Here is a 27,194-nt window from a genome sequence, read left to right as displayed (position 1 = left end):
TTTAAGATAAAAGTCTTTTTTGCTAGTTACTCATTTGTCTAAATAGAGTTCTTCAGAGAGTACGCGTGATGAATGAAGAAATGGTCTTTGGTATAAACTCCAGTCAAGGTGGTGCATTTTAATTAAGTAGTAGTAGTTATTATATGTAGTAATTAAGAAGAGTATGTTGATTCCTTAACTTCTATTTGCAATCCAAATCCAAAAAGGCTCAGAGTTTACATTTGTTTCCTCTACATAGCACTGTACCATGACTTTTTCAACAATCGTCTACCTCCAATGGTGTGTGCATATTTAGTAAACACACTTTTTTCCCATGCATCTCCTGTAATGATAGTATAGTATTCCTGTGTGCACAAATGTATAGAGTAACCTTTTCCATTTCATGTAATTGTTTACAAATCGAAGAGGAAAACAAACTCTTAGCGCTCCCTCTATTTGGTTATCCACACTAACTTACTAACCAAAATTCTTTAATCCAAAGGCAGTCACCAAAATTAAGAAATAAAACAGAATGGTAACAATATACTCTAGTACACTACAAGCATTTGACATTCACGGCATCTATGTCAAAACTCTTGAGCGAGGTTTTGAGAAGAAAGGTGTCTTTCTGAGATGATGACTGTTAGTAGTTGAGTGACCATATTAGCATCAACCTTCAAAACCTGTGTTGGCATTTCAAGATCTTCACAATAGTTTCAACATTTGTATTCAAATGAATAATTACTATCACATGAAGTATTAACATTTGATCCTTATCAACTACTTTTAATCTATTAAATCAACGAGCTCTTAGATTATAATTGATTACTTCATCCATACAAGGAAAATAAATACAAATAAGAACCCAAAATCTCTAGTATTCTTGCGTTTTACTCTTTGTTATGTTGGCAATTACTATAATAACTCCAATTCTAGACCTTTGGACTTTGGTCTTGAAAGCGATTGGTTTGACCGACAAACAAATAAGATTGGAATTTTCGTCCAAATTGTTGAACAGTTCAGCTAACAAAGTTACAAAACAATATTTATACCTTAGCAAGCCACTTGCTACAATAAAGCCTATAAAAAGTTAAATACCTAAAGATTTCTAAATCCATCATCCAAAGCATTGGAAATGAATGATGAAGAAACATATCTTGTGGATCTTCCACCCCCAATCTTGTTGGAAATTCTTTCAAGATTACCTCCTACCACTGTGTTATATGTCAAAAGTGTTTCAAAGCGTTTCATAATTAACCTTAGAGTCAGAATTTTCAAAACTATTACACTCAAGATCTCCATCTAGCATCATCATTAACCAATCTTACTCTTGGACAATTTCTCGGACCAATACCTTAAAGTTCTTGAAATTCGTAGATAACCATGATCAAGGTACTTATGAAATTTGTCATGATCCAAACGTTGACCTTGACCTGCAACTTTACTTTCCTGTTTCTCCATTTTCCCTAGTTGGGTCAGTTCATGGTTTCGTTTGTTTTAATAACTTCTCCAATGATGTTGATACTATTTACATCCTTAACCCAAGAACCAGAGAATATATCATTCTTCCAGAAGCACAAGGGGTAAGAAAGTGGCCAAATTTACTCATGTATGGCTTCGGTTTCGATCCTGTTACATTTGAGTACAAAGTTGTTAGAATTTACCAAGAGGAAGTTATTGATGGTGATAATGGTTCTCGTTATTACAAGTCTGAAGGTCAAGTTTACACAATTGGCAAAGGGTGTTGGACAAGTGCAAGACATGTCATGTTCTGCTTTGGATGCAGGGCATATGGGGTGAACCTTTATGGAAAGATTCATTGGTTGGTTTATGATACTGACAGAAATGAGTTAATATGTTCGTTTGGTTTGGAAAATGAGTTGTTTATATCATTTCCCGCGGCTCCAGGTTATAGTGAGGATAGTCATCCGAATTTACGAAGTTTGGGAGTGTTGGGACGTTGTCTTTGTATGTGTGATAATAACGCAGATGATCAATTTGAGGTATGGGTGATGAAAGAATACGGAGTTGCTAATTCATGGGTTAAAGATATTGTTATAGACATAATTCCCGAATGCAACGATTGGTTGTGCAATGAAATGATTTATCTGTTGAAAGTTTTGGAAGATGGAGAGATATTGTTCTTGTGGCGTAACGATTTCTTGTTCTTGCACCATCCTGTGAAGAAAACTTTGAAAATGTATGATGTATTTGAAGGTAACTTCTTGGCATGTGGCCATATATCAAGCTCTTTCTCACTCAGGAGTTTTGAAGCAGAGGTCGTGAATGTGTTTTAAATATTCAAATCTATGTAAAGTACTAGAGCATATTGTTATCTTTCTGTTTTGTACTATCTTAATTAAGTTGACTACAATTTCTTTGCCGTGGGTTAAAATATTTTGGTAACTAATTTGTGTTGTTAATTACCGTATCATCATCCAAATAGCAGCAGCTATTGTAAGAGCTTGTACTCCTTTTGATATATAAGCAAATGTTAAGCATTTGTGTACAGCACTGCGACGACTAACATTACAAATGGGCATAAATGATATGTACTGAGATATATGTCCATGATATGTTAAGCATGGAGGCAGATTCAATATTTGAAGTTTATGAGTTTTTATAATGATCTTAAGTTAATATAAATACTTAATAGATTTCTTATTATATACACTAATAGGATAAAAGCTATTGAATTTACGTGAATCCGTAAACGAGATGAGACACTCTCCTTTAGTAATGTTTATGTTGAGCCTCTCCGGTTTCTCATCCACCCACCGGTTTTGTTTCCAGGTTGGGTCGGGTGCTCAAACATTATACCAATCTCTCCTTTGGGAGGTTTGCCCACATTGGTCTTCACTCGAAACCAGCAGTTGTTCATCATTCCCTGACAATTGCAATATATTAGAAAATTTGAAATTTGCATATCATTTTTGAATGATATAATTAAGGAAATCTTATTCACTATGGGAATACAACTCTTTTATCCGAATTAGGTGGTGCAATGCCCAAAGGTAAAATATGTCGCCAGATGGCAATTCGCAGGATTGCCCTTCTTTTGGGGTGGTCTTTAATTGTTCCCCCCTCAAATTGCTGGTCTTTAATTTTTGCCCTTCACGTAGAAACTTTGAGGTTCGCGTAGAAACCCTAAGGTTCTTGGTTCGAACCTCCGCTCCGGTATAAAAGTAAAAAATAATTTCGCAAGGCAAGGCTTGGGAAATTTATGCCAGAGCCGGCATAAACGCGCTTAAGGCATAACTAAAGTCTGCTGGAGGAGGCAGACTTTTCCTTAAGGCATATATTTTATTTTTTTATTTTGTAAGACAAACTTTTAGTTATGCCTTAAAAAAAGTTTCGTCTTATGGGGCATACTTTTAGTTTTGCCTTAACTAAGAGTCTGCCTCATAAGGCATAACTAAACTATGCCTTAAGGAAAAGTCATAAGACGAAACTTTTCCTTAAGGCAAAGTCTATGCCTTAAGAAAAGATTCCGCCTTATGGGGCATACTTTTAGTTATGGCTTAACTAAAGTTCTACCCCATAAGGCACAACTAAATTATGCAAAAAGTTCTGCCGGATCCGGCATAATTTTAGTTATGCCTTAAGCGCGTGTATGCCGGCTCCGGCATAACTTTCTCAAGTCTTGCCTTGCGAAGTTATTTTTTATTTTTATGCCTGAGCGGGAGTTCAAATCCAGAACCTCAGGATTTCTACGCGGAGGGAAAAACTTAAAGACCACAAATATGAGGGCCAAAATTTAAAGATCACCCCAAAAGAAGGGTAATCCACACCTCAGGATTTCTACGTGAAGGACAAAACTTAAAGACCACAAATATGAGGGCCAAAATCTAAAGATCACCCCAAAAGAAGGGTAATTCGTGCAAAAATGACAAACTACATAAATGACAAACATTTGGGCTTTAATCAAGCCACATAGCAAATGTTTCAATATTTACATTTTGTAGTAACAACCCAGCTACCAACGGTTGTATACGTTTTTTTCACTGTATTCATTTTTTATTTTCGCTGTATTCATGAATACAACAATTGTTTTTCCTGTTTTTCACTGTATTCATGAAAATGACTATTTGTATTCATAAATTGGCTTGTTGTATTCATAAAACAGCGAGTAAAAAATGAATACATAAAAACATATATACACCAAAAATTAACAAACACCATATTTTTCGGTATGTATACAACAAATACAAGCGTATACAACATAGATACACCAAAAATATTAACAAAAACAAGCGAAAAACACTGTATACAACATATGTACACCAAAAAAATAACGAATACACTTAAATATTGAATACAAGAAATAAAATTGATTGTATTCATTTGTATACAGGCGTAAATTCACTCTAGTCATTTGTATATAAAAAGATCTTCGAAAAACGCGAAAAATATTGTGTACAGTGTATGTATACACAAATCTGGAAAAAAATTCCAAAAAATATGCATACAGTGTATGTATGTATACACAGATCTGGGAAAAAACTTTCGGTCAAAAATTCCAATCAGATCTGTGTACACCTTCTTCTCCTTCACCTTCTTTTCTCCGTCATCATCACCGTCACCTTCAGATCTGAAAAAATCGACGAGTTTTTGGGCATCAGCGAGGGTTGAATTGGAGATTTCATCACCGAGGGTAACGACTTTCTCCGGGGATTCGACGGCGGCGAGAAGGGGATGAAGGTGGCGCAGCGGTGGTGGAGTTTGGGAGTGCGGAGAGGGATGTCTAGAGCTTTAGCGGGAGGTAGCAGTTGAGGGAAGATGTGGGAAGGAGAACGGAGAGTAATGGTGGATAAGGTGCAGGTAGCAGTTGAGGAAACAAGTGAAAATGGGATAAGGGGATTGAAAGTTGTGTATTTTACTTTATTAGTTACCAAATGATATTAATATACAAATATTTGCTATGAGAAGTAATTAAGTTAAACTATAGCTACTAAATGTCATTACCAGTAGAAGTTTGTCGAGGCATGTAGTTTTCCCAAAAAAAAAAGGGATGGTTGTCTACAATGGGCTTTGGCCATGCTTTGGAGGATGTATTGACATATCTAAGATAGGTTGTGTTGCGGGTTGATTGTAAAAAGATCAAATTATACATACTAGGAAGTTTTAGAAAAAGATTTCTACTTTGTATAACCGTCTAACAAAATAATACAGGAATAGTTGGCATATGTATAATTAATAAAGATTAATTGTTATTTATATATATATATATATATATATATATATAGTAGCTCCCTCTGTCTTAATTTAAGTGTCTTAGTTTCCTTTTTGATCTGTTTCAAAAAGAGTGTCTTTTTCTATATTTAGTTAGTTTTCCAATTCCAATATTTTACATGGGAAGTTTGAGATAACACGATTTAAAGATCACATGATTTAGGACCACAAGACTAAAAAATCTTTTTATTTCTTAAACTTTGCGCTTTGTCAAATTAATACAAATAAATTGAAACAGAGTGAGTATATTTTCTATATATATCAGCGAGCAACTGTAATTATTTTTTACTGAACAGTCAAATATGTCAAAAGCTCAAAAAAACAAAAAACATCGTTGGATAATAATTTGATGATCAGATAATATAAATTAGAGAACATAAGTTAAACTCATTGTTAAATTAAAAAGTAAAGGACGGACATGTGAACATACCATGACATTCCAAATAAGGTTCTCGGGTTGGGTGTTGAGGGTCTCATCCCAAGCTCTCACAGCAATTTCTTTGGCACTAAGCAAGTCAAGCACCTCAACTTCAAGTGACCAAAAGCACCAGCACCAATACTTGCCATACTTTGTGGGCTTCTCTGAGTGATCTAGTGTGCGCACACGCCACGTTTCTCCTCCATCCATTGTCACTTCTACACGTGTTACTTTGTTCCCTCCACCTTTTACATTTTGAGCAAAGGGAAAAAAAGAAGAAAAATCCTTTTAAATTTTGCACAAAGAAACATAAGAGAAAATGATAGTCACTGCTTATAAAAATATTAATCCTCCATTCTAATTTACTTAACATTATTTGACTGGACATGAGTTTAAAAAAGAAATGAAGATTTTAACGTTAGTGATTCAAAATAAGTCTTAAATATTCATGTGCCCGTAAATCATCTTATATAGTTAAATTGTCTCTAGATATATAAAGATGACATTCTTTTTGGAACAGCTAAAAAGAATAGTGTGCCACGTAAATTAGAACAGAGATAATAGAAAATAAACTCGATCAACAAATATAGTTAAGCCATAAAATTCGCAGCTAATTCTATTTAGCTATGAATTCTCACAATTCGAAATTATCAATGAAGTTCGTAGTTAATTTTAATCTTTTAGTGGATATTCCCTTTGTCCCATATTAGTTGTCCTGTTTCACTTTTTGAGAGCCCAGTTGACTGATCTTCAGAGTTAAATTAGATTAGATCAACTCAATATTTTAAATTATAATTAGTTAAAAAACTCGAAAAGTAATATATACAAGTTGCAATTCTTCTTATATCAATACGATAAAGAATATGTCTCAAAATGTTGGTCAAAGTTATATCTTCCATCCATTCACTTAAAACTTGTCCACTATGGACTTTACACACCATTAAAAAATAATAAATAAAGTGCTTAATTTACCATGATACTCATATTAATTGGTGCATATTTTTAATTTTGAAAGATTATTTGAAATGAGTAATTAATGTTATGGGTAAAATAGAAAAAATGAAATTGTTTCTCTTGATATGCTAAAAATGACAAGTAAAAGTGATCATTTATTTTTAGAATAGTGAACAAATAAAAGTGAATGGAAAGAGTAGTTTAACTTTAAAAAAAAAAAATAGACAAGTAATATGGGATGGAGGAGTATATACTAACCCGAATAAGCGTAGCCCCTCAACATGTAAGGATGGCGAGTTGTCCACGTTTTGATAGGCAAAATCTCTCGATGACTAGGCGTTGTAATAATAGAGTTGATGTTCAGCTCATTGATGATGTATTCTGGCTTGTACCACCATGCTGCATAATTCATCCAATGGACAAAATCTCCAATTTAGTATTACATCATCAAAGATGAATGGAGGCTAACAGATAACCTATAACTGTAGAGACGATTTAGCATTTCCAATGCATGTAACTTTTCGAGCCGCTACGAATATAATGCTACTACTAAGTGCCTTTTTTTTTGGGGGGGGGGGGGGGTAATTCAACTACTACTAAATGTCAATAATATATAACTTACCTCAATCCTGGATAGAAAAAGGAAATACTTTAACTTTTCGAATTAAATACATTAACATCTACGAGATATTAAGAGGATATGCTCGAACAGCACCGTATCTCAATTTGCACATAAATAATCGGCTCTCTTTTTATTTTATTCAAAATTCGGTTGAATATATTATTAAGACATTAAACCTTAATGAATTTATCCAAGTATTCAAGTATATTTATTCTCTTTATTCATTCATTAGTACCTACGATTGAAACAGAATCGAACTTTAAGGTTCTGTGCCATTGCCAATACTCTAGTCTTTCAAATGATGAATCACTGTAGCCAATGATTATAAAAATAAAAAAATTACCTCTTTTATGGCGGTGGTTCATTATGTTATCGGCAATCGTGTGTATACATACACAATATGGGTTACTATTATTACGTTGACTTCAAAGTTAAGAGTGACATGAATCTGAATATTTTCTTCCTTCTATTCATCACACTCCATTATTATAAATTAGTAGTAGTATGACGAATTAACGAAGGATGACGAGTCTGAAACTAAACACCAAATTTTCTAAATGACAAGGAACCCGTTTTAACAGGTCAGAGTTCAGGAAAATTAAATTATTTATACTTGTGGTCTTAAATATGTATAATATTCGCGAGACTACAAATTTTAACTTGTGGCTTAAATATATCACAAATTTTGTGAAACTTGTATACTTAGACATTCCATAAACATTTTGATACTAACATATTTGTGATTATAAAAGCTACTAGTTAAAATTAAAACGGGAAGTGTATCATTAATTCTTTTTAAAAGACAATAGAAATAAAATGTCTCAATTCTTTTTTTAAGAAAAGGTATGTCACGTAAATGGAAAGGGGAAGTCATAAGTATCTTAATTCAGAATTACGTACCTTCAGCGTTAGCAAGTTCAGCATCAACATGGGGAGGGAGAACTCGATTATCCTTGTAATGATAATAGCTCTCTGATTCTTGTGTAGTCACCACAATTCTCTTCAACCATTTCACCATTCTTCCACCAATGAATCCTGGAATTATCATCCTTACAGGAAACCCATGGTCCGGTGCCAACATTTCTCCATTCTGCATGTATGCTACAATTATATCCCTTGACGGATCCATAGCAAATTCCTTCTTAATACTCGTACCATACTTGGAACCACCACCTCCAGGCAACATATCCGCACCCTCGAAACAAACGTTAAGTGCCCCTTTTTTCTTACTATAAACGCCGCACCGTTTCAACAGGGCGCGGAGAGGTACTCCGCGCCATAAAGTTGTTGAAACGGCAGCAGCACCCCAGTTAAAACCAATGGTTTGTTTAACCATATTCTGTTCTTTCCTTCGGTTACCGGCACATACAAGCGTAACTGGCAACTCCCTGGATGGAAACTCGTTAACCAACTGATCCATTGTGAATTTCATAGGGCGTTTGACCAGACCAGTAACTTCCACGGACCAGTCACCCCACGAACCCTTGGGAACCGGACCGTGGTTACGAACGTAATGAAGTGGGACAGGTGTGATAAAACCATGGTGCATGAGACGAGCCAAAGGTGGTTCGGAGTTAAACGGGTGTTTACCAGTGAGACGTATTAAGGAAAAGTTACGTTCAATCCAATTATCAGCGGTTCCTTCATCTCTAGTGTCATGAATTGATGGTTCTAATTCTGAATTTCCTTTCTTGATCATTTGAACGTATTCATTTTTTTCGTCATCATCATCGTCATCTTCACTTGATGAGTATTTGTCAAGGAAAATTGATGTGTTTGGAATATTATTTGGGAAAGAGAGGTGGTTAGAGGGAGGAAGGAAAGTGTAGCTGCTAGTTCGGAGCAAGGGTGGTATGCCCCGTTCAAGGTGACTATTGAGTTTCTGTTTTCGGATAGATCCTGGCATGATTTTGGTATCTCTTTCTTTGGTCACTCTCTATATATAGCTAGGTTGGGCATATTTCTTTCTTACCTTTTGAATCTTGAGAAATACAACTTTGTGACCGATTCGGATGTAATATACTCTGAATGCGCATGGTACACTTTTTTTTAATCTGTATCAAAATAAATATAACCTTTTTATAATTAAAAATAACTTAACTTTAAAATTTTCCTTCTACCCTTTTAGTCACACAAATATCTAAGTATGTTTTACATCATAAATTTCAAAAATCTGCTTCTCTTTCTTAAATTTGGTATCTACTTGAATTGGCACGAGTAGCTTTTAACATGTCTGTTTTTTTCCATAAAATTGAAAATGAGGGTTTTTTAGTCATTTCAAAGTATTTTAGCTTTCCGGTTTTAAACTGTCTTCCAAATCCAGTGGTCACCACATTGACTCTCAAACTTAATGGGGGTTGATTGCTTGTTCTTTCTGTTCTGTTAGATAATTACATCATCTGTATTTCAAGAAGGCGAAGTTAAGTTCATGCTTTCTTGGTTAAGTATGTAATTTCAGGGGTTTGTATAATTTTACAGGTTTTTTCTTCGCTCTCTAATTTTGTGTTGTTGCTGGCATTTATTTTGTCATAGCAGGTATGTTTCTTTGTCTATCAATTTTGCACATATCTTCTTCTCCGTTGCCTTTATCTTTCTTCTTTGTTGGGTTCTATTTTTAGGATTTTTTAGCTACTTCTTCAATCATTGCTGATGTAATTTGTGGATAATTTGTTAGCCGAAAGAAATTTATTTCAAAATAAAAATCTATTTAGTTTTCTGATATGCACAGTAGTAATGCTATCAGCTATAGGGGTAATTGATCCTTCACATATGCTTGAGCAAATGGAGGCATGTATTTACAAGGTTAAAGTGGGAGCTTTTAGTTGGAGATGCATTCTTGAAAAAGTGGAGAAGTGATTGGCTGCATGCGACGAGAAATATTGCCAAGAGTACAGTAGGTTTGACATTATATCATGTTCTTAATGCGTTCATGTATGCTTTGCACCATACTTTTTTTTTTTTTGTTTCTAAATGTGTTTCACTTTTGCTCTTTAGATTTTATTTGTTAAATGGAACAGTAAACTCTTATTGTCCTTTGCTTAGGTTTTGGATATTATTAGTGCCTCTCCAGTTAGTTCCCGTCAATGTACTAGGCAGAATGTCTGATATATCTCATTGCACATATGTAGCCTACCTCTATTAGCTTGTCAAATTCCTCTTTGTATCCGAGGGGTGGAAGGACAGATGCCTTTGGTGTCCTCTCCCATCAAGAATAGGGGTATCGCAATCACTAGTCAATATGTCTTTCTCTCATGTCTTTTTCGTTCATGGTTCAATATTTATTCTTGTAACACATAATCTTTTATATCATCAAGCCTCATTTTTTTGTAATATGATAGGAATTAATAATAGCGTCAGAACTCTATACTATAATCTAGATGAAAGAATTTTGAATGAATTTATCAATTTTCACCTGATGTAACACCTCATAGATTCGGATTAAGTTTGAACTCAATTAAATGTTTGTGTTTAGACCCGAACCTTGAAAATTAATGTGTATTCACGTGTGAAAGTCAATAGCTAAGCGTAGGTTAAGTGTTCAGAAAGATTGGAGTTGAAATGAATAGAAAGAAACAAAGTTGGAAGAATCTGGGTCGAGATGATGGGTCGTATATCACGATATATCCATTGTATATCCACCGTCGTAGGCTTCAAGAGTTGACATAAGACCAACAACATACGGACTGTATGTCCAACATATATACGGGTCATATGTGATGACTGTATGTCGCGTGTCAGGACAAAACTTATATATATGGGACAAAACTTACCCTATTTCGTTTTGGATGAGTTATTGAGTGCTATTCCTGCCTAGACTCGTACCCTATCATGCAAGTTGGTTCCTTATCATTCTATTGTCGAATTACATCAAATTAAAAATAATTAACACGAAATTATCATCCCAATTCATAGATTGTTGAAAATCAACCCAAGATTAATTGACGGAGAATTTTGGGGATTTCTTCAAAGGCTAAGGCCCCGTTTGGACATGGTTTGAAACCATGTTTGGACATACAATTTGAATATTTTAAGTTGTATTTTCTCTTATAGACATAAAAACCCCACAAATTGTGAAAACTATCAAAACATTCTCAATTCGTATAGAATCTTACCAAATGAGCAAATCATAGTTTATAACAAAATTAGTACACTACTAGAAGACTTTTCTAAAAAATGCAACATCAATTAATCAAACTTTACTTCAATAAAATCGAAAATTTAACATGAATAGTAATGTAACTACTATTTAATATAATCTTCCCACATAAATTAAAGATTGGTAGACATAAATAAAGGTTGGTGGAAGTTAATGAGATTGGTAAATGATTGATGGGGGTAATTGTTAAAAATATTTACCAACTTATGGTTTTTTTTTACAAACTATTAACTTATGGGTTAAATTTTGTATTTAAAAAAGTTGAAACCATGGTTTCAAACCATGCTTTTTTGGGTGATTTGGGTTCAAACCATGGTTTCAAACCACGACTGAAAATTGATGGCCAAACGCTGGTTTGAAACCATGGTTTCAAAATTGATGGCCAAACGCCTACTAAAAACTTCATCTTTTTTTATGCTTCTAATTACTTTAAAAGGGTAACAGGATAATTCTTAGAATTTGCGGGGATTGATAATTCTTAGAATTCGCGGGGATTGAACCATATTGTGACGAGCACTCTTCTAGGCTTGAACCCTAATTTCATGACAAAGGGTGGAATTTAGAATTCGGTCGAGTCTAATCTTTATAACTCCAATTGAATGTAGAGTGACTGACTATTAATTTGGACATTAGAGCGTGCGTTTGGGATTATAATCAACGGGATTTGAGATATGTTAAATCATTCAAACATACTTTCGAACTTGCTTCTAAACTTGTGATTTTGATTGCGTTGTCAGGCACTTGTGTGACAAGTTTGCATGGTTACTTATGTTCAGAACCAATCGGTAACGTCAGAATTAAAATCTATCTATGTTTGTACACCTCTTACTTCAGAAGTGGAGTGTTATCTAAAGTTTGATTTTCCAAAATTACAATTTCATTCAAAAATGTCTGAAGTTAAGCTTTGCAAATGTCATAATTTTAGTAAAAAATGTCTGAAGTTGGCTTTGTCGTCGAGTTCACAACTTCAGTAAAAACATCTGAAGTTAGCCTTGGCAAGCCATACCAAACTTCAGGTAATTTTTTTTGATGTTTGACCTTCACAAGACTACACTTCAGACTAAAAATAAAAAATAAATAAAAAAAATAAAAAAAGCCCGAATTCAGATGCGAATATTCAACTTCAATCGTGCATGTACGAAGTTTTTTTCAAAGCGGGTAAAAAGATTAAAAAAAAAAAAACTTAATTTCAAGTATAAATTAAATGGTGGCCCCAAAGAGTGTATTTGTGCACTTCTCCCGATAAATATATTGTATTTAAGTATATTCGTAGAATTTACTACAAAAGCTTATTTAACTTTAATGATTGAACATACATGTCCAAACTTAATTTTATCTAGCTACACTATATGTGAAATGTTATTTTTGTTCATAAAATAATTCATTATAAAATTCGTTTATACACATAAACCTTATAGAAATTTATCAATGTCAAAGATCGAACATAATGTCAAAATTTGAGATAATTTTGCTACACAATATTAATAATATTGGTATGGAATCCTCTTAAGCTTATTTATCCTACTTTAATTTAATGTGTGAAAAGTCTCAACTTATAAAATAATATTTTACTAAATATAATTATATGAAAATGACATTATTCATATGCTCTGATTATTATTTTTTATTTTAGATGAATTTTGTTATTATTGACTTCATGCAAATGCCATAATTCTTTTTATTTTCTTCAGTGGAACATCTTTAGAATCTAAAAGGGTTCTCTTAGAAGCCGTTTGGACTTTAAATTTGAAAATTTTGATTTGAAGTTTTTGATTTGAAATTATATTTGTTTATGGCATTTTGAACAAAACTTCAACTTCAACTTGAAATTCTACAAATAATGTTGCATGTTAAACCTTCTTCATTATCATTCCCCCATTCAAACTCAATTACCAAGGTGCATATATAGTAACAAATCTCTTTCAATATTATATTTATTATACGTTCATATATATGGTCCAATTACAATTTTTGATCTATCGGGTGTAATATATTTATTTCTTGTTGAATTTCTGAAAGTAGCACGTAAATCAAGCAAATTCTTGCTTTTATATTAGTACGTTCTTGTGATCAACAAGTCAACAATCCATTTTCCCCAAAGCTAATGATGATGCATAGTTTTATTTCTCTTTGTGATTTATCCCACATTGTTTCTTGGACATCATTAAAGAGTGCTGAAATATCAATCAGGGTCTTGAGAAAATCCAATAGCGATGTACTCTCTCGGCTCTTTAATGTATGAACAAAAAAGGGTTTAGGAGAAAACACAAAGTAATGCTGCCGCGAAGCTTCCAGTCACTTGAACAACATACGGAACAAAGTAGAATAAGTTTAAGTCTGGAGGTTACCACAACTAAAGAGAGAAAACAGAGGTCTATAGAGCTAAAGGGAAATTTTCTATGACCATCCATAACAAAAATCTTACACCTTGGCAAAAGCTTCCACCTTTGGCAAGAATGGAGGAGTTTATGAACACAATGTCAACTGCGAAGGAGAGGAGCTGACGCGCGATTAATTACTCGTTACTCAGTTCAAATTCATTTAGGAATTCTTTTTTACGGAAAAAGCCCTTAAAATTATGAAAATTGTATAAAAATACCATCCGTTAATAGTTTGGTCCAGAAATGTGTCTGTTATTACTTAATTTTTTTCTGAAAATATAGACCAAGTAGCAGCAGAAGAAAACTATCATATCTATAAATACTAATCATTTTTAGTGTCATATTAGCAATTAAAAAATACTAATCAAACATCATTCATGATTCTATTACCTCTTTATAATTCTTTTAATATCTTACATAGACTAAACATTGGCAGAAAACATTTCAATCAAATATTTTATGAATTTGACCCGAAAAAAGAATAATGCACCATCTAAATTTCATTACCTTGGCTAAACCTTCTTTTTATTTGTCTAAAATAAATAGAGTTGCAATTAAGTTTTGTGAAATTTGGTTTCAAAAAAAATAAAGAAAGAAAAAAAAAATTAGTTGAAATAAATAATCACTGTATCTAATAAGAACAAAAAGAAAAACAATTGGAATAAATATACAATGTATATTAAGAAAAAACAAAGAAAAATACAGTTGGAACAAATAAATCACTATATTAATTATGTGGCAAATAAATGTTAAAAATACCCCTCTTGAAAGTTGATTTTTCGATTGTTCATCCCTTTCATGCGACTTAAAGAGAGTGTATTCACGCAATTTGCCCCATCAACATCTAGGGGGTCGATCCTATCATATTACCAAGTTCAGAGGGATAACTAGGCCAACACAAAATATAGGTGTCTACTGAATAGAAGTTGCCAAGTTCAGAGGGATTCCAATATATTCATTATGTCTTTATTTATAGGCTTCTTACACAGATGTACTGCCCAACATAACAGTTTTCACCGGTTGTAGCCCAAAAAAGGATTTCATTCATTGTAGCCCAATGTTAACCAGTTAGCTCAGCGTCATTCCTTCACTTTACTTCTCTGTATTATTTGCTCCAAATTTAGGCATCAATAGCGTTCCCAAACCCATACAGAAGTCTCATCCTAAATATAACAATATGCTTTTTGGGTTCTTTCTTCCGTGTGGGAGCTGAAAAAGCGGTGAATGAAAATTTGTGAATAAACCAGCAGCATCAGTATACACTGTATAAGCACTATACAACAATGTATAAAAGATGTATATACATTCATATGCACTATTATATAATACTTATATACAATGTATAACCATGTATCTATATTGTATAAATAGTGTATAACCATGTATATATGCTGTATAATTATTTATAACAGTATAGATATAACTATTATACACATTTATATTTAAAAAACACCGTCCAACCATACATACACCTCCATGTAACACCATAATCACCGGTCTCTCTCTCTCTTAGGGGCATTTAAATATAAGTGACCTTTAAGTTTTAAAATTGAAGGGAGGTGATTCAAGTTTTAATTATTAAGTAGAGATGATGATTTTTGATTAGTGATTAAGGGGTTTTGAGCTTGCCCAACGGTTTTGTTTTTGACACTTTGACCTTCAACTTTATTTTTAACACTTTGTCCTCAAAGTTTATTTTTAACACTTTGTCCCTCGCCCCCAACCCTCTCCCTGCCCCCATCCCCCCACCCCGCCTCCTGCCCTTGCCCCCCACCCCCCACCAAAAAAAATGTGTTTTTGAAAAGTTTTTTTTTTGTTTTTTTGCACCACCCCCACCCCTGCACCCAGCCCCCGACCATGCCCCCTCCCTTGCCCCCACCCCCACCCCCCACAAAAAAAAGATTTTTTTAAAAAAGATTTTTAAAAGTTTTTTTTGTTTTTTCTTTTTTGCACCACCCCCACCCCCTGCCTCCAGCCCCACCACGCCCCCTCCCTAGCCCCCCGCCCCTACCCCCACCAAAAAAATATTTTTTAAAAAAGATTTTTAAAAGTTTTTTTTCATCACCCACCCCCCACCCTCCAAAAAAAATTAATTTTATTTTTTTAAAAAAAAAGTTTTGAAAAGTTTTTGTTTTTGGTTTTTGGTTTTTGGCACCATCCCCCTGCCCCCTTCCCCCCACCCCCACCCCTACCTCCCAAAAAAAATTAATTTTATTTTTTTTAAAAAGTTTTGAAAGTTTTTGTTTTTGGTTTTTTGCACCCCCACCCCACCCCTCCGCCCCCCCCCCCTCCCCCCAAACAAAAAAAATTGAAAAGATTTTTTTTTTCTTTGGTTTCTTACTCCACCCACCCACCCCAAAAAAAATTGTTTTAAAAAAAGTTTTGAATTTTTTTTGTTTTTTGCACCACCCCACCAAAACAAATCTTGAAAAGAAGTTTTGAATTAGAGAGAGAGATACCTCCTTCATATGTTAATCCTAGCAAACCCAGAAGAAGGCGGACAAAGAGGAGGCGTGGAATCGGGGAATCATTGTGAACAAGAAAAAACAAATGCTCCTTATGCAAAACAGTTGGCACAAAAAATAACATGTCCAAACCGAAATGCTCCATAGTTGTTAATTGCACTGTGTTGTAATAATAGTTATTTGTTGGAACTTTATGACATTTTAATGTTGTTCTTTTTTAGAATGATAATTTCTGTTCTTGGTGTTTGTGAACTTGGTTTATATGATATGTTAATCGTGTTCAATCACAAATGTGTGTATTCTTGTTAATAAATTGCTGAACAATTTCCAACAACTAATGAATATGTTGCAACAACTCTATAACTTGTTGTGTTTTATCCAACAAGTAACAGGACTTGTTGCAGCAACTAGTATCTTGTTGGGTTTTATCCAACTGCTAAAAGATTTTCAACAAGTAAGCAATCTGTTGAAACAACTGATAGGCCTTGTTGCAGCAATTAAGTTACATTTTAGGGTTTTTTCAACAAGTGGAGTGACTTGTTGCAGAAACTGGGTAACTTGTTGTGTTTATCCAACAAGAGTAAGGACTTGTTTAACAACTATGTCATTTGCTGCAACAGATACTACAGTTGTTGCAACAGATACTACACTTGCTGCAACAGATATTACAATAGTTGCAACATATACTACTTGATTCACCCATATTTAGTGATCAATAAAGGGAAATCAATGATATTTAGTAATAAACAAAGGAAATCAACGATATGTAGTGATCAATTTATAATACTTAATCAATTTGATGGTATTTTGAGTCAGGAAAGATGATCTACTAAGTCAGTATGCACTAAATCCAATGATCATTAGAGTGAATTGATATCAACTACTTGATTCACCCATATTTAGTGATAAACAAATGAAATCAATGATATTTAGTGATTAATATATAATACTTAATCAATTTGATGGTATTTTGAGTCAGGAAAGGTGATCTACTAAGTCAGTATGCACTGTGAACTACTTGATTCATGCATAGTTAATGATAAACAAAGGAAATCAACGATATTTAGTGATCAATGTATATACTTAATCAATTTGATGTATTTTGAGTCAGGAAATATGATATATTAAGTCAGTATGCACTAAAGCGAGTTATCATTAGAGTGAATTGATGTGAACTACTTAATTCACACATATTTAGTGATAAACAAAGGAAATCAACGATATTTAGTGATCAATGTATAATACTTAATCAATTTGATGTATTTTGAGTCAGGAAAGATGATCTACTAAGTAAGTATGCACTAAATCGAGTGATCATTAGAGTAATTTGATGCGAACTACTTGATTCACCCATATTTAGTGTTAAACAAAGGAAATAAATGGTATTTAGTGATGAATATGTATATCTACTAATATCCTTAATGGATTAGATAGTAATTTCATGTAATTTCATAGATTAGATGGCTAATTCTAAGTGTATTCTTCCTAAATCGAGTGATCATTAGAGTATTTTGATGTGAAGTACTTAATTCAACCATATTTAGTGATAAACAAATGAATTCAATGTTATTCAGTATAAACAAAGGAGTTCAATGTGATCAATATCGTAAATATGTTGCAACAATGGAGGAGTTGTTGCAACATATGAGATACCTGCTGCAACATATGAGTAAGTTGTTGCAACATATGAGATATCTGCTGCAACATATAAGTAAGTTGTTGCAACAGTTACCTGTTGCAACATATGAGATATCTGTTGCAACATATAAGTAAGTTGTTGCAACATATGAGATACCTGTTGCAACATATGATATATCTGCTGCAACATATGAGTAAGTTATTGTAACATATGAGATATCTGCTACAACATATAAGTAAGTTGTTATAATAATTCAAATCTGTTGCAACAACTAAGCAACTTGCTTAAACATTTGATCCATCTGTTGAAATAGATTAATAACTTGTTGCAACTTCTTCAACAAGTGTATGATCTATTGCAACAATTAACTCATATGTTGCGACATATTTTTTAGTTTTTGCAATAATTTAAGCCATTGTTTGATTTTTTCCAACAAGGTGAATAATTTATAGCAACAACTAAGCAATTTGTTTAAAAAGATTAGTAACTTGTTGAAACATATTAGTAACTTGTTGAAACAAATTAATAACTTGTTGCAACTTCTTCAACAATTGCATGCATCTGTTGCAATAATTAGTAAGCAAATAAATAAGTTTATAAACAGAAATTGTTCAACAGCCACCTTGGTTGCAAATACCACAACTAATCAAAATAAATAAGTTCATAAACATCATTCACAAATAACATAAAGGACAAAAAAAAAAAACAGAAATTGTTCAACAGCAACTTGGCTCCAAATACCACAACTTAAGTAATAATTTGTTCAGCAACTGCCTTCTAAGGTGTAACAGATTTCCTTGATCTACTCTATCTCCTTCATTTCCATCATCAGTTTCTTCATTTTCTAGTTCTTCTTCACTTTCTTCATTTGTATCTACTGCTTCTTTGCTCTGTTCTTCATCTCTTTCTAAGGATTGATTGTCAGTTTGGCTGTTCAATTTGACTATATCCTTTCTCAACATTTGCTGATTCATAAATAAATTGTCCACTTGTTGCAACACGTGTAGAAATTGTTGCAACAACTACAAATCTGTTGGATATCTTTTACAAACAGAATCAAATAACTAAAGCTATGTCCAACAGATTTGTAGTTGTTGCAACAGATTGTCTACTTGTTGCAATAACTACAAATATGTAGGATATCTTCTACAAAAAAAACTAACTAACTGAAGCTATGTCCAACAGATTTGTAGTTGTTGCAACAGATTGTCTACTTGTTACAACAAGTGTAGAACTTGTTGCAACAACTATAAATCTGTTAGATATCTTCTACAAACAGAAGCAAATAATTGAAGCTATGTCCAACAGATTAGTGAGTCGTTGCAACAAATTGTCTACTTGTTGCAAAAAGTGTAGAACTTGTTGCAATAACTACAAATCTGTTGGTTATCTTCTACAAATAGAATCGAATAAATACCAGGACAAGAACAAAAAAACTATCTGTTGGATATATTTTCCTAAACCCTGAACCATACCAGACAGCAACAGAAAAACCATCTATTCACTACAAACTTTTCCTAAACCCAAAAAAAAAAAAAAAATTCAAAACTTCCTTTCAAGATTTTTTTTTTGGGAGGGGGATTGGCGGGGGGGGGGGGGGGGGGGGGGCAAAAAATCAAAAATAAAAACTTTCCAATACTTTTTTTTAAAAATAAAATTAATTTTTTTGGGGGTGGGTGGGGGAAGTAAGAAACCAAAAAAAAAAAAAATTTTTGCGAGGGGGTTGGTGGTGCGAAAAAACAAAAAAAATTCAATACTTCTTTTTTTTGAAAGGGTGAGGGGTGCAAAAAAACAAAAAGAAAAAATTTTCAAATTTTTTTTTGTGGGTGGAAGGGGTGGGGGTGGGGAGGGGGGAGGGGTGGGAGGAGGAGGAGTGGGGACCGGTAAAAAAAATCAAATTTTGTTTAGGGGTGGGGGTGTGGTTGGGGGGGGGGGGGGGTGAGGGTGTGGCTGGTGAAAAAGCAAATAAAAAATATCCAAACTTTTCTTTAAAAAAAAAAAATTGGTTAGGGGAGGGGGTGGCGAGGGTGGGGCTGGGGAGGGGTGGGAGGAGGAGAAAGGGGGCTGGTGGGTTTTTTTTTATTAAGTTGGGATCTTTTTGTATTTTATAAAAGATTAAGAAGTTTGAAAAAAATACATTTTGAACCCAATCTTCTTAATCCCAAATTTAATTGAATTTTGATTTGATGTGATTTCCACATGTCACTTATATTAATTTCACAACTAAAAGGTCACCTTTAGTTAAATCTTCCCTCTCTCGACACACCCCCAAAAAAAAAAAAAAATACAAAAAGTCTGTTAGTTTGCTATTGAGCCATTGTGATTTCATATCTGGAAGCTCCTTTCTTTGAGATGGGGTTTACAAAGTATCCGTCCATCCTATCATTTTTTTATTTGAATTAAAAAAGACCTTGAATTTGGATTTAGTAACAGAACAAAGAGGAGAAAAAATTATGAATGAAAGAAAAAAGTAAGAGAGAGAAACATGGAAAGACAGAGAAAGAATACGGAGAGAAGCGAAGATAGAGACATTTGGAACAAAAATGGGGAAAGAAAGGGCCACGTGGAGGACTAATCTTTGGCTTAAAATGAGTCATTTCGTAATAAAATGATAAATTGGGTTAAAAATGGTAAAGTAGATGCGCAAAGCGTATTCGGACGTAATTATCTCTTTATTTATTTGACATAAACTAAAGAAACGTGTAATTTTAGAACATTTTAGCCCAGTAAACGCAATAAGTCATGTAATATCAAAAAGTTTAAATACGTATTTCCTTTCCTTCTTTCACTTGGAAATACTTTTTTATTTGCTTATTATTTTTGTTTTCTAACCTATCACAGATTTTATTTGATCAATTGAATTTTTCTTTAATTTTTTTGTTTAAATGTTTTCGAAAATCTATCCCGTTTGACTCCAAAGAATAGATTAAGTCACGTCGCTATTTATACTACACAGATAATTTTCCATGACTAAATGATGAATTGAGGTGAGAAAGCAAAACATTTAAAATTTTCAGGCACAAACATAAAATCAAAGGGTAAAAGTTTTTCTTAAAGGAAGAAAGAAAAGTTAAGGATATTTGAGGTAGGGGCACAACATCAGAATTTGTACACAAAGTTTAGATGTGAATTAACCTGTGACCATTTTTATTTTTTAGTAAAAGTAAATTATGAAAGGGGAATCTGAAGACAATTCCAAGTTCCCATTTCTGTGGGGTAAAGATCTCTGGCAAAGCTTCACATGATCCTTTCCTCATTCCTTTGGAGAAAAAGATAACCATTTTTCAAGAAAAACAAAAAAATGATAAAAGAATTTTGCAGAAAATGTGAGTTTTACTTTTCCTTTTTTTTTTTTTTAAATTCTTTTTGCTATTTATATTTCCAGGAAGATTATTATTGCATTAATGTCAACAAGTAATAGCCGTCTATTTCCCTTTTTAAGTTCTCATTTAAGCCAAAGCCAGCACATGAAATTATTGAAAATGAAAGCCAACTAAAATATGAGCTAGTTCAATGGTGGGACTGGGACCCCCTGCCTCTAAATATTAAGCTTATTGATACAATAGTCAATTAGCGGTGGACAAAGTTGACATTGCAATTCTACAAGCAAATGAATTATAGCCATGTTTCTAGTTTACATCAACCACTTCTACACACACCCTTAAGCAAACCCACCCACCCACGCCCCTCCCCCACCCGTCCGTTCCCTAACTCTTTGTAACTTCAGTACTATAGTCTTTTTCAGAATAAAAAACGTAGCCTAAAATTGCTGGTGAAAAGAAGCTACACAAAACTAATTTAGGCCTTAAATTGTTGGTGCAAAGAAGCTAAAACAATCTAGTTCTCACATTCTTGGGCATGTCGTGGGATTACATCCTACCTTCCAGACCCCACTGGTGGGATTACGTCTGGGTGTTATTGTGTTACATTCTTGGGCAGGTTTTCACTCCCTCGTAAAGAGTCAAAGGAGGTCAATGATGACATCAAAAGGTACCATTCCCATAGGCTATTTAGTATTGTGGGAGAGAATGTTTTCCTAGGTGATATATTTCTCATAAACGAACTATATATCTAGCTTTTTGTATAAAAAACGTTGGAACTAACATCATAGACATGGACAGAGTCGTTGAATCTGGGCGAATAATAGGATATGGAAAATAAGCGAGTGGTTTTCAATATTAACGAGTCACAAGATATCAAAATATACGCAAATATATATGCTAAACCTATCTATTATACAATATGAATTGCAAGACACAAGCAAAACTACGATCTTTGAGATACTAAAAATTCCCATCAGTTCTTGTAGGGAATCTGAAGTGTATAGTTTAGACTCACTTAATTTCGGAGTTTAAAAGTGATGATGATTGCCTATCGACATTCTTTGCAGTTTGGAATGATGATGATGAAGAGGGAGCTGGGGCCGAGGTCGCAAAGGTGGAAAGAGCGCTTGTGCTACTGGTGTTTAAGCTGGTTCCAGCAAAGGACCCTTCAATAGCATTAGGTGCTGGTGGCCGATCAATCTCAGTAACGCCTTCTAACATCTGAACCACCTTGCCCATTGTTGGCCTTTGAGATGGTTGCTCTTGGATGCACCAAAAGCTCACCTGAATTGCTCGTATAACTTGTTCCATATTCATCTCCTGATCGGAAAGCTTTTTGTCCAGAATGGCCTCCGTATTACCCTTTTCAAATTCTTCATATGCCCACAAAGAGCACTTTCTCCGGTTAGTCTCTTCCGAGACTTCAAAATTCCTTTTTCCACTCACTATCTCCAGTAATACCATACCATAACTGTATACGTCAGATTTGGAAGTTATAGGAAGATTGGCCAGCCACTCTGGAGCCAAGTATCCTCTAGTACCCCTCACGTGAGTCGTCAAGGTTCTATGCCTGTGGTCCTTTGGGTTAATGAGCTTCGCAAGACCAAAATCCGATACTTTAGAAGTGTAGTTCTCATCCAACAATATGTTCTCAGGCTTTATGTCGCAGTGAACTATACAATCTCGGCATTCCTCATGAAGGTATGTGATACCTCTTGCTGTCCCCAAAGCAATACTATATCGTTGCTCCCAGTTCAAAACCTGATCTTCTGCAAAGAGGAACTTATCAAGAGAACCATTTTTCATGAACTCGTAGACCAGTAGCCTGTGGCGCCCTTCAGAACAAAACCCGACTAATCTCACTAAATTCAAATGGTGTGTGCTACTTATAGTTGCAACCTCCATTCTGAATTGCTTCTCTCCTTGCTCAATTCCTTCCAGCTGTTTCACTGCAGCAACTGACCTATTAGCCAGAACTGCCCGATAAACTGCCCCAAATCCTCCTGCACCGAGTTTCTCCTTAAACCCCTTTGTTGCCCGCTGAAGCTCCTTGTATGTGAACTGCACAGGGGCACCAGAGGCATATTCAAGGAGTGCATATTGAGACGACAGTGATGCAAATTTAGAACTGTTCCTACAGCACCACCACCACAAACTACCCTCCAAAAGGACCAAACCCAAGAGACTAGCCACAACCACAAGTGCAACAACCCAGGCAGGAACCCTCTCTCCGTTCTTCTTCTCAACAGTTTCCGAAACTGCACTAGGATTAGGCATTGCAGGTCCACATATCTTAAGAAACGAAGTGCTAGGAAGGGTTGGTGCCTGATAGCCACTAACAAAATTAGGCTGTTTAATATAACACATCCCCGTACCATCTGCTAAAGAAGTCGAAGCGACACAAGCACCATTAACAAGACAGTTAAACCTACATGCAGAAATACCAGCAGAAAAAAGCTGGTCGGATAATTCAGGAGGATAAGTCAAGAACTTAGTATTATCCAACTGCAACATCGTTGCATTAGAAAGACAATTACTAAGATCAACTTTCCTCTTACACCCTTTTCGACTATCATTTGGATCAGTAAACTCGAAATTCTGTGAAGGACATCCACAATCTGGACTAGTTTCATTATAACTACAAACCCCCAAATTCCCACAATATCCAAAAACCTGACATTGATCAGTCAAAGCAGCCCATCTCACATTTTGAGTCCCACTACCTTGTGTGGAACTATAAATCCTAAGATTCCCATCAGTGTCCAATTTCAAGAACCTTAAAATATTCCCTTCATCAGCATAATCACTACTATAAACAACATTTAAAGGACTAGAAAGGCTACGATCATTAAGTGAAAGAATCCCAATAGGCAACATTGTTAAACTAGGTGAACTCAAATTCACATTTGCAGAAGAATTCAAACCAGAATTATAATACACTATAGAATTATTCCATAAAAGTGACAAGTTCCCATTATTCAAAAGCTTAAAAGAATAAACCCCAGATGTCAAAGTATGATTTTTAGTGAAATTTTGTGAAGGAACAATAGTATCAGTGGGGTTATTAAAACTAGACCAAATATTCGAAGAGGTACCATTTTTAAGCACAAGATTCCCATTATCATCAAGATTAGCTAAAGAAACACCAAGATTTGCAGTTTTTGAACTCCAAACAACAGTTCTTGAAGTTCCATTTGTTAACTGAAGATCACCATTTCTGAGGAACCTAAGTTCACCTGAAGAATCAACTTCTCCACCAGCTTGCCATATAGGTATGTTGTTATAAGAAATAGCAGCAAAATATGAGCTTTGGTTTGTGGGGTCAAGTTGTAAGAAGGAAAGAGTGAAGGTGTTGTTTGGGGAAGACCATTTGGAGTTTGGGTTTGAAGCTAAAAGGGTTGTACCAGGAAGTATATCTGCAGCTTTTGTGGTGATAATAATAATGGTAAAAGTGATGATGAATAGTAGCAGGGGTTTCATTTTGAGGAGAAAATTAAAGAGGTGGTGAAGAAAGAGGATTTTTGGAGTGTATTTATGAGTATTTTTGTGGCATTGTTGTGAGTCAGGCATAGGGGGCGATGAGAAGACTAGACAAGAGAAGGTGGGAAGAAGAGGAGAAGACTTTTGACTTGTGTGGGTTTTTACATTTCTATTTGATGGACTTGAATCTTGATTTTGGTAATTCATATTTGGCTGGAAGAATTGGTGTTTGGTTTAATGATGGAATCATTGAAATTATATGTATTTGAGATTTGACTGACTGTATTTTTGTGTAAACTAGATGTATTTGATTGTATGTGTTATTTGACTAATCTTTATACATATGTAATTGACTGATTGTATTTTGGCAGAATAGAATATTTGACTGTATGTGTTATTTGACTAATCTATGTATTTAGCTGACTGTATTTTGGAACTGTGTTTTGATTACACGCGAAATAGATAAAACATAGAATTGTAATTACAAAAAAAAGTAGTTATGTTTGGTTAGAAGCCTAAAAACTATAGCTTTTTATGCAAGTTCGTGTTATGATTTTTTTATTTTATTTTTACAATAAAACATTGTTAAGCGGTCAATATAATAAAGCAAAATATTATCCAAATACCCCTGATTTATTGAAATAAATTAAAAATAAAGAATTTTATATCTCTTCGAACCATTAATGTTGTAAGGCAAGTAGTGGTTTAGGTTTATATTGTGTTAAAAAAATAATACAAATAGAAGATAAAACTCTAATCGATATATGCAATCAGATAAAAAGACTTGATTCTTTTTTAAATGTCTATATTAATGATAAAAAAGAGTTTAAACAAAAATATATATGAAATTAAAAAATTAAGGCCTCATATCAAGATTTGACTTTCTAATTTTATTGACTCATCCTCGTGGATCATAATTGCACTTGACATTATTTCTAAGCATAAAATCGCTCCTTATTTTTGTGAAAGTTGATATGAAATATGTGGACCTTTCAATTAAATTGTGTGACACTAATTTATTGGTCGCCAGTATATAACCTGTCTCAATTGAATAGAAGGAAGGTTGCGGTAAAATGACGATCAATACGAAAACAGTGTTGCTATCATGATGAATCCTTTGAGAACATAATAAATTGGTTGGCCCTAAATAAATTTTTATTAAAACCTATTTGATTAAGGGAGCTTTAATTTTGTCATCCAATTTAAATTTAATTTTAGTTATATGACATTTTCTATATGAGAAAAAAAAGGCACAAATAATTATAAATAAAACATATGAAATCTTTATAGATATTTTCTAATTCAAAGTAAGTTCAAAAATTAAAACCCCATCAAAATGCCACTAAATGAGAAAGTCTAAGTCAAACTATCTTTCAAATAGGACTGGTCTGTTCAAACACAGACAAGTCAAATATAAATACAAGTTTGACGATTTTCTTCCAAGCTCAAAGTTCACTAATTGGTAAACCATTTGATATATTCTCGGCTAATTAGTATGACTCATTCAAGTAAAAAGAGCTAATTAGTATGACTCAGTCAAGTAATCTTCTATGCATGTATATGGGCTCTTTATATATTTCTACTTATTACTTCTTTTTCAATTTATAAATTTATATGATTGTGTTTGATTTAGTATAAAATTAGAAAGAAAAAAATTGTAATTTAATTTAAACATATCATCTCATTTGGGGTTTTACTTAGAATAAATTTAATCTCCCAAATAAAATTTCAGCTTTTGCAACACTATTAATGCAATTATATATCTTCCTCTTTCCCTTTCTTATTTTAATTGTGATTTCATCTAATTAGGACTTGGAAGGTTTTACTTATTTCATTTTCTTATTGTTTTTCTTTTCAAAAGAACACTTGCTTGACTAATACATGACTGCGATGCCCATGTGATTAGGGGTGGGCATGGTACGGTATGGTACGGTATTTGAAACTTCAGTTCGGCAACTTCGGTATTCGGTTTTTAAAAATACGATACCATTACCATATCAAATTAATTCGGTACGGTTCGGTATTTTTAAGTTCGGTTTCGGTATTTCACGGTACGGTAATTCGGTAACTATAGTTTATTTGACTTCGACTTACGTATATACTCATGTAATAAAGGATTATGACTTCGAGATTTCTCAATTATATTAAACTAACACCATACACAAATAGACGTATTTAAAAGAAAGTACAAACAATTTTCTTCGTTAATCAATTGCACAACGGACATTTGAATCACGATAGAGTAGTCAAAGTTTCAAAGTCTAAACAACATTAGCCAAAATTAAGCATAATCTTCGGTCCTAAACAATTTTACACCAAAAATTTCATTCAGCAGTAGAGAGAATATGCCATTTTCACCATTTCAAGTCTTAATGTATTGGAAAAATAGCAGAGACAAATTAAAGACTGCTTCTAGGCCTCAGCATATGTGAAAGACTAAAAGCATGAAAATATTGGATAAAAAGTTAACTTTGATGGTACAATTTTCTATTAGATACAAATTGGCATTAAATGAGATGTGATGTAATTTTTTATACGAAAACTA

The 27,194-nt window shown here is 33.8% G+C and overlaps 2 protein-coding genes, 1 long non-coding RNA gene and 1 pseudogene across 5 annotated transcripts; 2 read left to right on the top strand and 2 right to left on the bottom strand.

Annotated features, from left to right (window-relative positions):
• Window positions 1-436: 436 nt before the first annotated feature.
• Window positions 437-9,178, bottom strand: LOC132627095 (nitrate reductase [NADH] 2-like). Of its 3 annotated transcripts, none has more exons than XM_060342197.1 (4): window positions 8,106-9,178; window positions 6,842-6,982; window positions 5,642-5,874; window positions 437-662 (listed from the first exon to the last, which is right to left on the bottom strand). In XM_060342197.1, the coding sequence occupies exons 1-4, from the start codon at window positions 9,109-9,111 to the stop codon at window positions 567-569; spliced, it is 1,476 nt and encodes a 491-aa protein (XP_060198180.1). In that variant the 5' UTR covers window positions 9,112-9,178; the 3' UTR covers window positions 437-566. The 3 variants fall into 3 exon arrangements, with proteins under 3 accessions (XP_060198180.1, XP_060198179.1, XP_060198181.1); XM_060342196.1 differs by lacking the exon at window positions 437-662 and adding an exon at window positions 2,580-2,866 and having other exon boundaries at window positions 8,106-9,174; XM_060342198.1 differs by lacking the exon at window positions 437-662 and adding an exon at window positions 4,357-4,570 and having other exon boundaries at window positions 8,106-9,176.
• LOC132627097 (F-box/kelch-repeat protein At3g06240-like) lies at window positions 1,106-2,276 on the top strand (annotated as a pseudogene).
• A 14-nt stretch (window positions 9,179-9,192) lies between the features above and the next one.
• Window positions 9,193-10,577, top strand: LOC132627100 (uncharacterized). Its single transcript, XR_009577782.1, has 2 exons — window positions 9,193-9,740; window positions 9,949-10,577. It is a non-coding gene; the product is annotated as an uncharacterized LOC132627100 (long non-coding RNA).
• Window positions 10,578-21,972: 11,395 nt separating this feature from the next.
• LOC132627094 (G-type lectin S-receptor-like serine/threonine-protein kinase At1g34300) lies at window positions 21,973-24,839 on the bottom strand. The gene has a single exon (XM_060342195.1). The coding sequence runs from the start codon at window positions 24,737-24,739 to the stop codon at window positions 22,181-22,183; it is 2,559 nt and encodes an 852-aa protein (XP_060198178.1). The 5' UTR covers window positions 24,740-24,839; the 3' UTR covers window positions 21,973-22,180.
• Between the last annotated feature and the right edge of the window lie 2,355 nt (window positions 24,840-27,194).

Source organism: Lycium barbarum, chromosome 2 (assembly GCF_019175385.1).
Source record: "Lycium barbarum isolate Lr01 chromosome 2, ASM1917538v2, whole genome shotgun sequence".
NCBI lineage: Eukaryota > Viridiplantae > Streptophyta > Magnoliopsida > Solanales > Solanaceae > Lycium > Lycium barbarum.
This window is presented reverse-complemented; position numbering and strand designations above follow the sequence as displayed.